At 36.3% G+C, this 19530-nt stretch overlaps 1 protein-coding gene across 2 annotated transcripts in view; it reads right to left on the bottom strand.

The window, feature by feature from the left end:
* mosmoa (modulator of smoothened a) overlaps positions 1-19530 on the bottom strand; it is a 60593-nt gene that overhangs the window by 12187 nt on the left and 28876 nt on the right. For both annotated transcript variants that reach the window (XR_008836306.1, XM_056454308.1), the window contains exon 2: positions 8681-8893. Coding sequence is in view for 1 of the 2 variants with exons in the window: in XM_056454308.1 (XP_056310283.1) it covers positions 8681-8893 (213 nt within the window). In the remaining variant the exon portion in view is untranslated. The remainder of the gene's footprint in view (positions 1-8680; positions 8894-19530) is intronic.

Below are 19530 nucleotides of genomic sequence, written 5' to 3'. Positions count from 1 at the left end.
TTAAGATACTAGTATTCAGCTTAAAGTGACATTTAAAGGCTTAACTGGGTTATCTAGGCAAGTTAGATTAATTAGGCAAGTCATTAGACAACAGTGGTTTGTTCTGTAGCCAATCGAGAAAAAGAAAAACCTTTATGGTTGCTAATAATATCCAGCCAAATTAAAAGAAATCAGACTTTCTCCAGAAGAAAAAATATTATAGGAAATACTGTGAAAAATTCCTTACTCAGTTAATCATCGCTTAGAAAATATTTTTAAAAAGAATACATAGGGCTAATCATTTTTTATATATAGACTACTCTCTCTCTCTCTCTCTCTCTATCTCTCTCTCTCTAAAAGCAATAATAACCTTACTCCAACATTATTGCAGCCATGAAACTCTAAATGAACCACTGCAACCAATTCCCCAACCTCAAAGCACACTATTTTTGTCTAAGTTATGAAGGCCGTCTGTGTTTTGCTTTCTCTTTATTCCTTGTCAGCGTTGTGTGTTCTGGTTAGCAGCTAATATTTGCGCGTGTCCCGCTGACGCGCCATATGCTGAAGGAGAGCGGGCCAGAGGCACAGCTGTGGACGGGACAGCAGACGCGTAACCTGGTCAGGGGGACACTGGGGGCTTGTGTTTGCCACAGAGAGCCGCTCTGTCAGGCAGGGTGACGCGAGGACGGCCTAGATTCAGTCCAGACACCTGTGAGAACCACACCTGAAGCCACACACACACTCTTACAGTACAGAGCAGAAACAGATCCCGTCCTCTTTTTGATTCATTTCAAACCCTTCCCCCAGGATCTCGATATCCAACTGATTTATATTGTCATTTGTTCCTCGTGCTACTGATGTGTTCAATTTTAAATGGGAAGAGGTAGAAGCTGTTTTTAGTGCTAATAATGCTGTGTGATGTTTGTCTTAAGTGTGTGCTGTGTGTATATACAGTTGAAGTCATAATTATTAGCCCTCCTGTGATTTTATTATCATAATTTTTTTATATTTCCCAGATGATGTTTACCAGAGCAAGGAAATTTTCACAGTATTTCCTATAATGTTTTTTCTTCTGGAGAAAGTCTTGTTTGTTTTATTTCGGCTGGAATAAAAGCTGTTTTTTATTTTTTCAATACTAATTTTAAGGGTAATATTGTTAGCCACTTTAAGCTATATATTTTTTAATAGTCTACAGAACAAACCATCGTTATACAATGACTTGCCTAATTACCCTAACTTGCCTAATTAACCTAGCTAAGCCTTTAAATGTCACTTAAAGCTGAATACTAGTATTTTGAAAAATATCTAGTCAATTATTATTTACTATCATCATGGCAAAGATAAAATAAATCAGTTATTAGATACGAGTTGTCAAAACTAATATGTTTATAAATTAGCATTTAAGGTAAAATATTTAAGCATCATAAAGCACTCATATTGTATCGAGCCCTAGTGCTAAGATGGATTTTGTTTTGATGTTTTGAAACATAATGCTAATGTTAAGTATAAACGAAATGTGTTGTAATTCATTCTTTTTGCACTAAAATTAGTCGTTGGCAGTAATGGGTAAGCTACTTTGAAACTGTAGTGAGCTAAACTATTAGCTACTCTACTTAAAATGTAGCTTAACTACACTAAAAGCTACCCTCTGCACTAGTCGTTGGTAATGTTGAATTGTTTTTACAGCATGGTATGAGCTGTCAAACAGCATGTGTGTATATTTTTCCTGTAAATAAATTGCAAATTGTGGTGTGTTGTAAAATATTTGGATCTGGTGTTTTATTGATGATGTCATCAGTGACTAGTCAACTCCAGTTATTTGTATAGCGCTTTTTACAATTATTGTATCAAAGCAGCTTGACAAAATATGCACATTATTGCATTACAATCAAATTAAGTTACCATCAAATATAAGTTATTATATACAGACATAGTTACCCTGCAATTTTTATTTTAATAACATAAAAATCTGTGGAGTTTGCATGTTCTCCCCGTGTTTACGTGGGTTTCCTCTGGGTGCTCTGGTTACCCCGATAGTCCAAAGACAACAATTGGCCGTAGTGAATGTGTGTGAATGTAAAAGTGTATGGGTGTTTCCCAGTGTTGGGTTGCAGCTGGAAGGGTATCCACTGCGTAAAACATGTGCTGGATAAGTTGGCGGTTCATTCCGTTGTGGTGACCCCTGATTAATAAAGGGACTAAGCCAAAAAGAAAATGAATGGGGGAAAAAAAGTAACTGAGCACCTACTTAGCACTTTAAAACAACTTTAAAAGAATAGTCTTATCTAATTCTTTGCACACTTTCAGTTTTGTGGAAGAAAACAAAACATACTATGGATGCTGCCGTCTATATTTTCACGAGTGTATGCATGGGGAAAATGGGCATTGTTTTGGTTTTTACCAACCAGCTCTACATTGTGATGATTTCCTCTTTTTTTTGTGGTCTGCTCAGTGGTTGAGGTGTAACCCAGCTGTCGGAGTTTATGAACCTGGCCTGCGGAGCCGTTCTAGTTAAGAGGCCGCTGCTCTTTTAAACGGTGGATCTGGCGCCCACACAGCGATAGAAAAAGACAAGTGACTCACCGAGGCTCAGAGATGCGGAGCAGAGCCTGGACAATTGGGACTATTTCTTCCTTGTTACCACGGCAACCGTGACACCACACATTCGATTCTCGGCGAAATGACTTCTCCATTCAGCAGATCTCTGCATGCGCAAGAGACGCCGCAAAAAGACCATTTCATAACCACTCTGGGCTATTGAGACAGCGCCGATTCTCTGCTCATGATTACATAACGGCGACGACACAATCTGGGGCTAATCAGATGATGTTTGCCAAAATAAAAATGTCCTATTCAATACACTCAACAATGCTGCAAATCCTCTGTATATGTCAAGAGAGATAACGTCGATAACTTTCTGTTAGCTTTTATAATCTTGCAGCCAATTAAAGGTTGATCAAAATTTTATGAGACTAAAGAAGCAACCCGAGCCATATCCAGTACATCACAGAGACCTGCATATTAAATTCCACCCACTTTTACAGCTCTACATCATTGTTTCACTGTAAATTCAGCTTTTAAACATGATGACTTCACAAAAATAAGCTTAATTACTGATATCTGCTTCAAATAATTAATTTTCAAGCAATTAGCAATGATTGAACTCACAGTTGGTCTAATAAGATGTTACCTTGTTGAAGATCATTTTCCCAAAGGGGGGATTTGTCTTACATAACCAGACTGTTGAACTCACTAAGCTAATTCCTTATTGAAATTTAGCATTTTTAAATGAGTTTGTATCTAGATAATATTCCTTTGATTAATGGTTTCATTTTTATTTTGTGAAAACATTTCTATTTAGCTACAGCTTTAGTAATTGTAGGTTTCTAGTAGGCATGGGATGAAATCTGTTTTCAAGATATACCGCGAATTGGAAAAGTTAAAGTTTTAATTTATAAAAGATTTATCACTTTCTAGCCATCAGATATTTGGCATGGTTATATATATATATATATATATATATATATATATATATATATATATATATATATATATATATATATATATATACACACATACATACATATACATATATATACATATATATATATATATATATATATATATATATATATATATATATATATAAATATATATACATATACATATATACATATACACACACATACATACATACATACACACATACATATATATCGCAATCGTGATATTTGAAAGTATTACATCGATTTGTAAACGTTTATTATTATAATTTAATAAGCCTCTCCATACAGTTTAATATAGCACTTTGACTCGGAAAAAGTGACGTCACACTTAACAAGTGGATACTGCATAATCTTTGTTGTGCAAATATTTCAATAAAACGAATCCCTTATAAAGTAATGGTCCAATGTCTTATGCCTTAATGCTTTTAAAATCCTTATGCAGCAGACAACGGCTTCAAAAAGATATGAAAATGATCAATTAAAATCCAGACTCAACATTGCAGATCCGGGGCGGTGCGGTGGCGCAGTGGGTCGCGCTATCGCTTCACAGCAAGAAGCCCACTGGTTCGAGCTTCGACTGGGTCAGTTGGCATTTCTTTGTGAAGTTTGCATGTTCTCCCTGTATGGAGAACGTGGGTATGCGTGGGTTTCCTTCGGGTGCTCCGGTTTCCCCCACAACTCCAAAGACATGCGCTATAGGTGAATTGGGTAGGCTAAATTGTCCATAGTGTATGTGGGTGAATGGGAGTGTATGGGTGTTTTCTAGTGATGGGTTGCGGCTGGAAGGGAATCCACTGTATAAAAACGCATGCTGGATGGGTTGGCGTTTTATTTCGCTGTGGCGACCCCTGATTGATAAAGGGACTAAGCTGAAAAGAAAATGAATGAATGAACATTGCAGATCCTGCGATGTGACTATTGCGAATGATCACGTTGCGATATCAATGCTGAAACAATATATTGTGCAACCTTAGATTTTCTGTTTACTTTATCAATTCAAAACTTTAGCTGAACTATAGAAATACCCAGTCAACACAACCCAAGAGTCAGCAAAGTCATCAAACCCACTCCAAACAGCAAATTCAGCTTACGTTTTCGCTACTTTTTGTGTTGACGTAAATGCGACATTATATAAAGGTGATAAATTCGCCACTCTGTTAACTACTGCTGTTTGCCATTTCCTTCTGAATGCTCTGTACCCTGAGAAAAGCTTTAAACTGAGAGGCTTCTTTATATGAGACACAAAGGCATACGTAACCTAGTGTGAAAAATGGAGAAGAAAGTTAATAGTGTCTCCAGTGAGCGAACATAACAGATGCGAAACACACACATTGGACAGACACACAACACCTCAGAGTCCCGCTCCAGCCCAAACCACAGAGATCATCTGTCTCTCTGACGCTTTCCGTGAGAGGCACTTTAAATTGGTTGGTGTTTCATGTTCCCCACAGCTGGGAAGCGACACCTCATTTGCTGGTGTAAAACCAATGTTTAGTTAAGCCCTTCTGCAGATCGACTGAGAAACGTCTGTCAAATGATCATCTTTTCAATGGAAGTTTTGCATTAGTGGACATTTTTGCTTGCTCAATACAAACAAAAAAAAACTTGCATGTAGAACTAGTTTCTCTAAAGGTGTCTCAGGGGTGCGACAAACGAACAACAGATTTGATATTCAGATTAGATATAGTCTTTCATACCCCATTTTTGCCGGATCGACTAGATGGGATTAATCTAAATCCAATATCGAATGTGTACTTGGGCTGGGTGATTTGGCCCAAAAAATCAAAATCTCGATTATTTCAACATTTTAACTCAACAACTTTGTCTTGAAACTTCACCGAAAAAAGCTGAAACCACATGGGGACCTATCTTAAGACTCTTGGTAATCTAGCATTTTACGTTAGGCAAATTTTATTCTCTAACATATACATTCATAACACTGACTTTGTACAAAAAAAAATGTTTATGCTACATATGTCCTGTGTAATATATCCTGTGTATATGTGTGTGTGTGTGTGTGTGTGTGTGTGTGCATATATATATATATATATATATATATATATATATATATATATATATATATATATATATATATATATATATATATATATATATATGGTAACTGAGATGATCTCTTGGTATTGTAACATTTTAACTCTATTATGATTAATGAACGATTATTTAATTAATTAATTTATTTTTGCTCTCATTGTTCATTGACAGGTTTGTACAGTAAATATGTTCACATATTACAAGTGAGAGATTTTTGAATGTAGGGTGCATTACTTGCTTTTAAAATAATTGATGGAAACACACACTTTCTACTATCTACAATTATATATTGAACATAAACGCTGAACAACAGAAATTAAAACACATTGCCTAAAACGTGGCTCTCTGCGCCACCCACCGTCGTCACCGCTACCAAACCGACTAAAAGCTTGCGCTACTCGTTGTTGGGACGAATAAGTCAATTTTATTGACTGGTGCGCAGATATGCGAAGGCTTCGCCGGACTGTACACATGCCCTGTACAGAAGTATGATATCATAATAACATAAGTATAAATCATAATATAATAAGTGTAATTCAACCTTAACAGCTAGATCACGTGACCCCACACAAGGTAGGACGAATAATTGAAAAAGTTGACCTGAAAAAATTTGATCGATTATAGTTTCACAATTTTATGGCTCAAAAGTATAAGTTCAGGCACAGTTTTGGCACTGGTAGCATTTTTAAAGTATGAATTTAGCACAGGTATTAAAATAACCCCAAACGATAACCAACCCTAGTTTTCAGTGGAGTCTAATAGCATTGAGGTTCAGAAATTCAATAATTAAATGTAAAAAAAAAACCATGTAATCTTCACTGTATAAAGATTGAAACTATTTATATTTAAGTTTTATTTCAGTTTTAACTTGTGATTTTAAACCATTTGGGCACATGAAATCACAAACCCTAAAAAACGCATCCAAATAAAAATTTATGTTATATGAATCCCAACATGACATTGTTGATCCTGCAATGTGATTCACACATTGTGATATTGTTGCTGAAACAATATATTGTGCAGCCCTAATATGTATACATTTCAAACTAATAGAGTTCGGTACCAGTCTGTACTTATACTTCAACCTCCACATTAAAGTTCCTGAAAGAAAAGAGCCAAGCTGCTCCAGGATTGGCCAGCCCAGTCACCAGAATGAACATTATTAAGCATGTCTGGGGTAAGAAGAGTCATTCAAGATGAATCCAAAGAATCTTGATGAACTCTGGGAGTCCTGCAGGAACTCTTTTCTTTGCCATTCCAAATGACTTTATTAATAAGTGATTTGAGTCATTGCAGAGATGTATGGATGCAGTCCTCCAAGCTCATGAGAGTCAGACACGATATTCATTCTTTCTCCACTGCAGCATGACCACATATTCTATACTGGACATTATTTCTGTTAAGTGACAAGACTTTTATCTAAGCAAAGTCAGACCTTACTGTCCTAATGAAATCATTCAAAATCAAGGCATGATATTTCATTTTGGTCAAATAAGCGTAATCTAGAGGCCTTTGCCTTTCATATAAGCCACTTCTCATACCAAATGATCAACTAGAAGTCAAATTATTATTTGCTGTTTCTAAAACGTGAATAGGCGACAAGACTTTTGTCAGGTAGCATATTTACAGTAGTTTCAAGACAGTACAAAGACAATAATGAGCATTGTTGAAGAGTTTTATGACAGCTTTGAAGAAATGTTTTGATCTACTTCAAATGTTGACTACTGTATTTAACTTTAGGGACTTTCCAATCAAATTCCAATTCTGGGAGTCAATACTAGACCTAGATTTTTACTATTTTTTCGGCTGTGCAAATTCATCTTTCCAATTTTTAACCAGAATTTGAGTCTGTATGATTTTTGATTGGAACTGGAAATTTATTGGAAAAATTGAACAGGGTCCTGAAACTGGTCACATAATAGACAATAAGTGCAGCACAGTGCCGTATCTTTAAACGGCATACGCAAACTGAGCCTCCATAGCACACAAAACTTATAAATGTATGAACACAAGTGTAAAAACTCAAGTATATTTAAAATTATTTAAGTCTGGTCAATTACTGGTTAATTACTCAAGCCTATCAACTAATCCTTGATATCCATAACCGGATTTTCAAACTGTAACTCCTAAGTCTTTGGTTAGTGTTTTTTATTTGCACCGTCACTGATTTGACAGAAGCAACATGCAGATTCAAAGAACCATGTGGTAATAATTCTACAACGACTGAGAAATGCATACGTTTATTAATCCTCTCAAATCTGCGTTTGACCCAGTGAGAGCAGTCGTCATATATAGTTATGAAACAGCTTCAGTCTTTAGTCTTTTCAACCAGTATTATTCCCTCTGCTACAAACATTTAAAACCAAGATAGACCAAAATCACTGTTTAAATGCGACTTGATGCTTTAGCCGGTCTCTGAGGTCTTCTGGCAAAGACCTTTTAGCCACTCCCACAACTCGTCTTAAGACTAAAGGTGACCGTGCTTTCTGTGTGGTGGCCCCACGGCTCTGTAACTCTCCCGATAGCCCTGAGAACTCTGTTGAACCCTGTTGAACTTTTTAAAAAGCATTTAAAGACGCACCTTTTTGGTCAAGCTTTTAATTAACAGTATTAGTGTTTCTGTATTTGTATTTTTAATTAGTTTTAATATGTTTTAACTTGCCTTCTTTTATTATCATGTTTTTTTACTTGTTTTCTCTTATTGTAAAGCACTTTGTGACTCAATGTCTGAGAAAGGTGCTATATAAATAAACCTTTACTTACTTAAAAATGTACGTCACTCAATAATTTGATCAATAAATTAATCAAAATGCTTTTTTCATCCAATAATTAAGCATTTTAAGCCTTTTCAAGTTAATACAATTACTCATTTAATATGAACGTAGGCTATAATATAATATTTCATACACAATGCAGCAATTAAAGTTGTGTCAATTATTATACGTTTTATTTAGTTATCTATTCAGAATGATGGGAGAATCATCATCTTAATTATAAACAAAAACAAAACAAATAGTGGTTCTCAGTTATTGCAGAATAATGTAACTTTAACACACACACACACCACTATTACATTTCTGAAGGGAGGGTCTTTAAAAGGTCAAGATAAAGAAAAACATTACAACATGAAAAGTGTGACTCACTTCCTGTGAAGGCGATCCACCTGGCGTATTTCGTGGCTTCTCTTCGCCAGTGCGAGGCCACCAGTAGGCCGCAGGTGACTGTGAGGGAGATGATGCCCATGATGATGAAGAAAAGCGTGGTGACCCACTCTGGGGGCAGTCGTGGCGGGATGCAGGTTCGGTCTCGTCCGTGAATCGTCTGACACTGACGCACCAGTCCCACCGTAAGAGCTCCTGCAATCATATACAACAGGGTCACTATTAACAATCAATTGCATACAATAATCAATTACATACAATAGATCACATACAACAAGGGTAATCACATACAGTAACATCAATGATATTCAATAGTATCACTCACATACAACAATCAATCAATCACATGCAACTATCATAAATACATACAACTGCAATCAACAACACACTTTACTCATATACAACAACTAATTACATGAAACAATATTACTCAAACGTCAATCACAAACAACAACAATCCATGAAACCATGTCAGTCACATCAAGCATCAATATAATAAACACAAAACAATAATCACATACAACAATCATATGCAACAACCACCAATTACACAGAACAACATTAGTCAAACGTCAAATAGCATCCAAAAACAATCCATCACATGCAACAATGTTAATCGCATACAATGCCAATCAACAATCACACTTCACTTGTATATAACAACAACCAATCACATGGAACAATATTAGTCAAACGTCAATCAAATACTACAACAACAATCCTTAAAACCATGTCAATCATATTAAGCATCAATCACAAACACATACAACAATCACATACAATGTCAATCATATGCAACAACCAGTCAAACGTTAAATCACATACAACAACAAGCCATCTCATGGCTCATGCTACAATGCCAAATCACAAGCAACAACACTAATCACATCCAACAATGTCAATCAATATCAATCACATACAACGTCAATCACATTCAACAATCAATGACATTCAACCTTAGTCAAATGTCAATGACATACGACAACTATCCATCACATGCAACAATGCTAATCACAAACAACATTTAATCACATACAACAACAAATCGTATGAAACCATGTCAATGAACATCAAGCATCAATCACACTCATAAAACACCAATCACATCAAACAATATTAGTCAAACGTCAATCAAATACAACAACCAACAATCCTTGAAACCATGTCAATCACATGAAGCATCAATCACAAACACATACAACAACAATCACATACAACGTCCATTATATGCAACAACCAGTCAAACGTTAAATCACATACAGCAAGCCATCTCATGCAACAACACTAATCACATACAACGTCAATCAACATCAATCACATAAAACGTCAATCATATTCAACATTCAATGACATGAAACACATCAGTCAAATGTCAATGACATGCAACAACTATCCATCACATGTAACAATGCTAATCACATACAACAACAATCAATCACATAAAACCAAGTCAATCAACATCAAGCATAAAATCACACACATACAACACCAATCGCTTACAACGTCAATCGTATGCAACAACCAATCACATGGAACATTAGTCAAACGTCAATCACATACAACAATACATCACATGCAACATTGCCAATCACATGCAACAACACTAATCACATACAGCAATCAATCACATATAACAACAATCCATCACATACAACAATGTCAATCAACAATCACATGTAATGTCAATCAACATCACATACAAAATCATATACATCACAAATCAATAACACACAACAACAATCAATCACATGCTGCAATGTTAATCAACATCAGTCACACACAACGTCAATCACATACAACAACAACACAACGTATATCAACAATCACATAACATCAATCAGATACAACGTCAAACATAACAATCAATCACATAGAATCACATTAGTCAAACATATACAACAACCCAACAACAATGCTAATCACATTCGACAATGTCAATCAACATCACATGCAACAATGTTAATCATATACATTGTCAATCAATAATCACATACATCATCAAATCAATCATAAAACAATAAAACAATGTCAATAATCATCACTCACAGACGTCAATCCCACAACAACAAATCAATCAAATCACATGCAACAATGATAACCACATGCTACAACAACAATCACATACAACGCAAATCAACAATCACATAAGACAATCAACCACATACAATGCCAAACATAACAATCAATCACATGGAACAACATTAGTCAAACATCAATGCTAATCACATTCAACAATGTCAATCAACATCGATCACATGCAACAATGATAATCACATTCAATGTCAATCAATAATCACATACAACATCAAATTAATCACATGCAACGTCAACCATCATCACGTCAATCACACACAACAACAAATCAATCACATATAACAATGTTAATCACATTCAACAATGTCAATCAACATCGATCACATGCAACAATGATAATCACATACAATGTTAATCAATAATCACATACAACATCAAATTAATCACATGCAACGTCAACCATCATCACGTCAGTCACACACAACAACAAATCAATCACATATAACAATGTTAATCACATTCAACAATGTCAATCAACATCGATCACATGCAACAATGATAATCACATACAATGTCAATCAATAATCACATACAACATCAAATTAATCACATGCAACAATGTCAACCATCATCACGTCAATCACACACAACAACAAATCAATCACATATAACAATGATAATCACATTCAACAATGTCAATCAACACCAATCGCATGCAACAATGATAATCACATACAATGTCAATCAATAATCACATACAACATCAAATTAATCACATGCAACAATGTCAACCATCATCACGTCAATCACACACAAAAACAAATCAATCACATATAACAATGAGAATCACATGCTACAACCACACGCAACAGGAATTGCATACAACGTCAATCAACATCAATCATAACATAACATCAAGCACAAATAACAACATCAGTAACAACAATCACAAACAAATCACATGCAACAACAATCACACACGACAACATCAATCAACAACATACAACGATCGCATATATCAAATCACATGCAACAAATGTCAGTCACATTCAACAACAACATAATCACATGTACTCAAAAAAGCATACCAAATAACAGCTCTAAATCAGACAGCACTAATAGATTTTTCTTCTTAGACAATTAATTGTGAGGCACATTTCATAATCATGACAGCCCTTTCACGAGCAACATCACCAATAAAGGGTGTTCTGCATCTTAATCAAGACGTGGGTGTTTAGCTATGGACTAAACCTGTAACATGGCACACCAGAGAAAACAAAAACAACAGTCATTGAGCATAAAGTTGAGCGCTTGTTCTGTGCAGAGAAACACACTGCACCTGTCAAACAGTCCCCGAGGCTGAGCTCAGCACTCCATCAGATGAATAAAAGCCCTTTTCAAGACTGACATTTACACGGATTTAAAACAAGCTTCACCGCCTGAACAGCTCAGAAGCGCTGAATGCACACTGCTGTCTGGACCAGGCACTGAAGCAAGCAAATTACAGTGAATGTGCAGTTAAAAATTGGCTCCTGCCATTTTTTAAATGACTGTATTCAACACAACAATCAAAGACTGTCTTCACAGCCAGCTAAATCCTCACAGCAGATCTGCAATCAGATCACACAGTCACCCAAATAGATTAACCAGAGATTAACCCAAGAGATTGTTTGTTAACCTGTGGGGCTCGGTCATCCAATCCAGTTAAGATTGTACACAAGCTTTAGTGTGTTAGGACCGGAAAAAGTTACTGTACGTTTACACCGGAGGCGGGAAGAGCGTCAAAGTAACCGAAAGTGGCGCGTTCTCACCAGCGTGGAGAGTTGAAGTCCAGTCAATTTTATGGTAATGAGCTATGACGCGGTTCAGCAGCAAGCAATCGGGTTCAAGAGAACACAGTCCTGTGAACTTTGGTTTCAACCACAGTTTTTCCCAAGAGTTTGATTATTACAGTCATCAGATTTCCAGTTATTTACTGCGTGTCTTACAGGGACATACATTTTTAAAAATACTGGCAAGTTACTTGATGTGCACTATTGTTATATGTTTTTTAAGTGAGAATCTTATGCTAACTAACGACAGTACAAAACAGTATTGCTGCTTCAGAATATTTCAGACATATGAACGCAAAGCCACACCAAATGCAATAACTTGATCTTCCATAGTCATGGTTTCCGCTACAATCATTCTTCCATTGTGAGGCGCCACGCCAAGATTCATCCCGCGACGGCTCTATTACAGCTTCTCATTCAAAACAATACATTTTTTTTTTAATAGCGGGTGATAATCGCACCAAAACGTATTAAAAGGTAAGTGAATTATAACAGCGCGGACTTTTCTGTAACCGTAGTAGTGCTGTGCGTCATTCGTATAACCCTTTAAGGTTACGTGCTGACTGACTGAATGTGACAGGTGCGTGAGGCCAGCAAACACGACGTATAGCCGTTTTACTTTATTTCAGGACGCATTAATATCGGAGGCATTCATAAATATTCCTAGCAACTCTAATAAATGCTGGAGGCATACTCGATACATAAACGCACTAAATCGCACCTCAGCATGGTTTATTTGAGAGCGCACAAGAAGATCTGCGCGTTCTTAAAGCGGCTTATATTTGAGGGGGCGTGCAAGAAGTTTTGTGCACGAGCAGAAAAAAATCGGCACGCAAGCAAAGAGATCCGCATGCTCGTAGGTTATTACATAAATGCTCAATGTAAACACTTTACTGATATAGTGTACAGCCAAGCACATGTGGTCAGAACACAAACGAGTCACAGATAATGAAGTATTAAGCATTTCTCCCAAAGAAAAGCCATATCTTTTACAGTCTATGGGTTTTTTTTATGTGGGAATGTAAGTGATTTGCTAAAATACTGCAAGAGCTAAATACGAGATCAATGTAGCGAATTTCGCAGCCTTTGGTGTACACTTCATCCCATTTCTTTGGCTCGTTCACATCGAATACATTTTTGTATCTAAAAAGTGATATGCGACATTCAGGAATGGGTGTCCTAACAGTGTAATGACTATAACTGACCCATTAGGAATAGGAAAACAACATGTTATGATAAGCACTTGAGGATACATTACATAGCCCAGGATATTCTGACAAAGCCACAAAGGCTTTAAAAACAACAAATTAACAAATGAGAGTAAATTTATTAGATTACCACACCAAAAAGTTATTTCTTCCAGTGTAAATGCTTTCTTAGGCTATTAATTAAAGGTGTTTTCTGTCACTGTTTGTTTAGCCTGCATTAATACATTTAGTGTAAAGCTGCATGATTAAACATTAAAAGATCAGGATCTCAATTCAAACCCGCGCAACATGAATGATAAATGATAATGATTTGCATATGTTTATTCATCTTTCTAAGCGCTGCATTCAAATCTATGTTTGATCGAGATTCAGTTTTTACACTTTTTAAGTGAGTTACAAACAATTAAATAACACAGAAGTACTAGGAGAACAGTTTATAGTTCCGATATGAACACTGATGTTTATGGTAAAGATTAAAATCACTGTTTAATGGAACTTGACGTTGCTAAAAGCAATAACATTGTGTAACCAATAGGTGGCCAGCAATCAACCATCAAAATGATGTCACTGAATAGGTTTTCAAAAATGATCCACCGATAATGAAACATGAAGTTAAGTGTGAATTGTTCAATCATTCATCGAAAATAAATATATGTTTATTTTTAATTTAGCATTATCAGCAACAGTAGCAAAGATCATATTTCATATTGAATTCTTTTTTTATTTTTATTTTTATTAAATTACAGGCTAAGTTCTGTTTGTGAAAACCAATGGATTTCGCAGTACTATTTTTGTATAAATAGAAAGCAAATGACATTTGTCTCCTTTTTTGCTGATCCAAAAAATGGTCCAATCAGTGACTCAAAAACCGTAGCGTGATCCAAACGGTGAGATTTGTGATCCGTTAAACCACTATACACGTCACTCAGGAATAGGTGTCCTACCGTTGTAATAATGACAATAACATACCCCTTAGAAATAGGAAAACAATATGTTATGGTAAGCACTTGAAGATACATTATATAACCCAGGATATTCTGACAAAGACACAACGAGCGCCTCCTCCGCCATAATATACTGATAAATAAAACAGTTATCATGCCAACTTCCTACTATAAAATAAGCTTGCAAAGGTTGCCCCACCTCTGAGCTCTTCTGATTATCCACTGCTTTTAGACCTGACAGTGATGTGTGTCTTTCAACTTGACACGGCATAAAAAAAGACAAGGTGCTCACATGAGTTCACTTCAAAAAATGCAAGTTAAATATGTTTATCCAGCGTGTGTTTACATAGGAAAAACAATAGAAAAGTAGTGCGTTGAAGAGAAAACACACATTCTAGGTGAATGGCCCCTTATTAGTCATTGGGTTTCTTAGGGTATGCTTTCATTTCAACTTTCATTTTAAAAACATCCATTTCCCGCTAACATTCAAGCGCTGTTGAGCGCGTTCTTAAACACGGTGACGGGCACTGTGGAACACGCGACTTTCACGGCCAATCACCGTCATTTCTGTTGAGCACATGAACACAATGGCCAATCAGCTGAGTTTAAACAGGTGCTCAAATGAAAGCAGAAAATGGACATTTAATAAAATGTCAGTATCGACTGGTACCGAAACAACTATTCCAAACTTATTTTTAATGTCAATTCAAAAACAAAATGAGTGCAAAATAAGTTTGAAAAACAACACCATCACTATTGTCTTCAAGTAATCTACAATAAGGCAGTTTTCTTAACACGGAGAAGTCGTGTGCATTTATCATATGTTTAATATATAGTAGAGCTGCACGATTCTGGCTAAAATGAGAATCGCGATTTTTTTTGCTTAAAATAAAGATCAGGATTTTCTCACGATTCTGTAAATGTAAAATAAAGCTTAATAAGAGTCTGCAATTATTATTGTTTTTTCTCAAATATATGGTAAAACAACAACAATAATATTATGTGTAGCTCTACTGGTTTCTATAAATAATTCTATTCTACTTATAATAATTCTGATGTTGAATTATGTTTCAGATATAGGCCTAAGCTTGCAATCTGTCATTGACAACATTATTAGACCATTTATTAACATTATATAGGCTAGAGTAGTTATACTGACACTGTAAACATTTATTTTCATGCACAACTGCGTGTTCGCTATGAAAGTAAAAACATATCAAATGCTTGTTGCAATCATAACTCTAAAATGCGATATGATTATTTAAATGATGTGCACGCTTTCGGTTTCATTTTCACTGCTAAGTGCTGTTCATACTTCGCACGCAGCTCTCAAACAATCCCTCTGTGCCACAAACTGAATGTTATTTACAACTTTATTACCTGTTACTCACAGCCTATGCAGGTTTTGTTCACTAAAGTAGACGCGTGGCATCTATCATTAAGCAGGTTGTGCGCCCGCCCTCTCTGGGTGAATCACGTGTGATTTCCCGGCCGCGAATACAGCATTATATGAAGACAAAAAAGACATTTTTAGGTGAATTATACCTTATAAATACAGTATATGACTGTAGTATTTTCAACATCATTTGGAGGTGTCCATGTCGCTGAGCAATGTATGTGAAACAATGAAAAGACTCGTGCAGCCACCTTTGCTTCTCTCCTAAACTTGAAAATTTGATTGGCAGAATCGTAGAAATGCTGGATTAAGATCGTCTAAGGCAGGGGTGTCCAAACTCGGTCCTGGAGGGCCGGTGTCCTGCAGATTTTAGCTCCAACTTGCCTCAACACACCTGCACGGATGTTTCTGGAAAGACTAGTAAGTGCTTGATTAGCTAGCCCAGGTGTGTCTAATTGGGGTTGGAACTAAACTTTGCAGGACACCGGCCCTCCAGGACCGAGCTTGGACATGCCTGGTCTAAGGGGTCGAATCAAGATCGTGATCTTTTTTCGATTAATTGTGCAGCTCTAATATATAGTCATGAATGAGAACAATAATTTTGATATTTATTGCGCAGCCCTAGTGAAAACTACTCGACAACATATGCAGTCCTCAGTTTCTGCATCACTGGAGTCACTTGATCAGAAGGACTCCAGGACAGCCGGGAGACAGAGCACGAGATTTCATCATTCACACACAGCCTCGGGAAACGGCTGAACTCGGATACATCTCTGCACAAACAAAACCATTTTATAGGGACACGCTAATGCTGAAATACTCAGGAGCCATTTTCAGCTTCTGTCAATGTTTGCAATTTAACTGACTTTTGTCAAACTAAATCACTAACATAAGAAAACAACGTTTCTTAGCAGAATATTAGTGTGTTTTTATTATTAGATCACCATTTATTGCATTACTGAATTAGTATATTCCATTACTTCTCTAATTGCTCTAATGGATCCAGCTATGCAGAATCAAAACCAACAAAAAAATAGATTCACAAACACACTTTTTGCTCATTATCATATGACACTGGTCACCTCTTTTTTTGCTTAGATTATATTTTCCCACATCTGTTGTTGTCGGTTTAGGCGATTGTTTTTGTATTATTTTGTCTGTAAATGCTCAACTCATAAATTAACCATTTCCTGTGCTGCTATAGATTCAGCAAGGCTAATGTGGCTGAAAAAAATACACATTTCTCACTCCAGAAGACGTCATTGATGGGTGTATATATATAGTTTTTACCTCTGCAGCATTTTAGACCATTTTACCAGATGACTTAAACAGATTTATTTGCTAAGTCATTGGTTTAGATTGATTGGGATGATTTTGTAGGGGAGTGAAATATAAATTACTTTTATGTAATGTTTTATACATGTATAATAAACAAAAGTTTTATATATGTATAATAAACAAACTACAGTTATAAATAAACACAATGGAGCAAATATTAAAGCAATAAGCAGTGCTTTATGGTTTCCTGGAGAAAGCCTAACAGTATTCATGTAAAGAAACTGAATAATCAAATGTAAAACAACACTGCAAAGTCTTCCTCATATAAAGAATTCATTATTATGGTTATTATTCACTACTATGGTTAAATAGCCGTGTCTCCACAAATCTCATGTGTTTGACCAGTGGTTTCTGCTTAACTATAATTCAGACTCTAAATTGCGTATCTTGCGATGTGACTATTGGGGATGCACCTTGCGATATCAATGCTAAAATTACATATTGTGCAGCCCTAAAGCCTGGTTTATACTTCTGCATCCAGTGATGGGCGTGACCCACGCTGCATCCCTTGTGCATAGTCATGCATTTATACTTCTGAATGCTGTTTGTGTTGCTCTGCAGTAACACTTCCCAAAGCCTAGCTGGCAGTAGGCTTATATGCTCATCTGTGTCGTGTTTCTTCGCCGGTGTTTTGTTTTTTCTCAATGCTACCTTAATGTACAAGTAGCTAAAACTCGCTCATTCAGAGGCGGGAAACGGCAGACGTGCAAGACTTTTAATCAAAGTAAACACAAAGCAAAAGTCTCCATCTGGAGCTCCTTCATGGGGCTCCACATTTGTAAACATTCGCTACATCGGGCTCGCGGCTCTCAGCACCACCCACACTCATCACAGCTACCAAGCCAACCAATCACAAAGCTTGCATTGTTGCGACAAGTAGTTACGTTTTTTGGCTGCGCCGGACCATACGCGCGTGCTTGACGTAGAAGTATAAACAAAATGTGCATGAATATCACTGAAGTTGCTGTTGCGTCGTCTACATAACAGACTATAGGTTTTGAGAATGTTCTACACATGAAAGACGCCATCAAACTAAAAATGCTGTGTATCTGTCATACAAAAGCTAACATTTTATATTTTCTCTGTGTTTCATACTGACTGGGTGTTTGTTTATGCCCATGCTGGAATGCAAATTGGCTGTGCGTAGGTTTTGATTACGCAGGAAAAGCAAGGATGGCACTAAACTAGTTAAACCGACTAGTGTTCTTCACATCTGGCTGCAGTCACGATCTGCTGAGCTCTGCTATGAGTGAGATCCGACATTAGCATGATTCTGATATCTATCAGGCGCAGCAGAATCCAGAGCTCTGTAGTGCAGTGTGTGTAATGTAGTGTTGGCACTGAGACTCAGACTGGTGCCGTGAAGTCTCTGCAAGAAGCTGGAAGTGGGCAAATCCATCGCTGTAGCGGGGTTTATTCAGGGTGACTTCACACTTGAGAGTTTTGTTTGATTAAAGCAAGCTCTAGTGTGATAGTGTAAAAATTAATTTAGTGTATGCTTCAATACAAACCTTACTGAAGGCTAAACAAGCATACCAAGACCTGGTATTGGATTTCTGTGCTGCAAAGTGACCTCTGGTGCAGTTTGACCCAACAAAACATCTAAACAAGCTAAAAACAGGAAGTGATGTCATAAGATGTGACCAGTAACTGGACCGTAGGGCTGGGCGATTCAATCAAGGTGATTTCCAAGCGGATTTTGTCAGTAATGCCAATTCTAGTAAATCTAATGTACAGTTAAAGAATTATTCGCCCCCCTGTTTATTTTTTTTCCCCCAATTTCTGTTTAACGGAGAGAAGATTTTTCTAAACACATTTCTAAACATGATAGTTTTAATCACTAATTTTATCTGATATTTTATCTTTGTCATGATGACAGTACATAATATTTGACTAGATATTTTAGACACTTCTATACAGCTTAAAGTGACATTTAAAGGCTTAACTAGGTTAATTAGGTTAACTAGGCAGGTTAGGTTTATTAGGCAAGTTATTGTATAACGATGATTTGTTCTGTAGACTATCAAAAAAAAATTGCTTAAAAGGGGCTAATCATTTTGACCTTAAATGGCTTTTAAAA

This window comes from Danio aesculapii, chromosome 3 (genome assembly GCF_903798145.1).
Source record: "Danio aesculapii chromosome 3, fDanAes4.1, whole genome shotgun sequence".
Lineage (NCBI taxonomy): Eukaryota > Metazoa > Chordata > Actinopteri > Cypriniformes > Danionidae > Danio > Danio aesculapii.
Note: the sequence above shows the minus strand (reverse complement) of the source record. Positions and strands in the feature narration are given on the sequence as shown.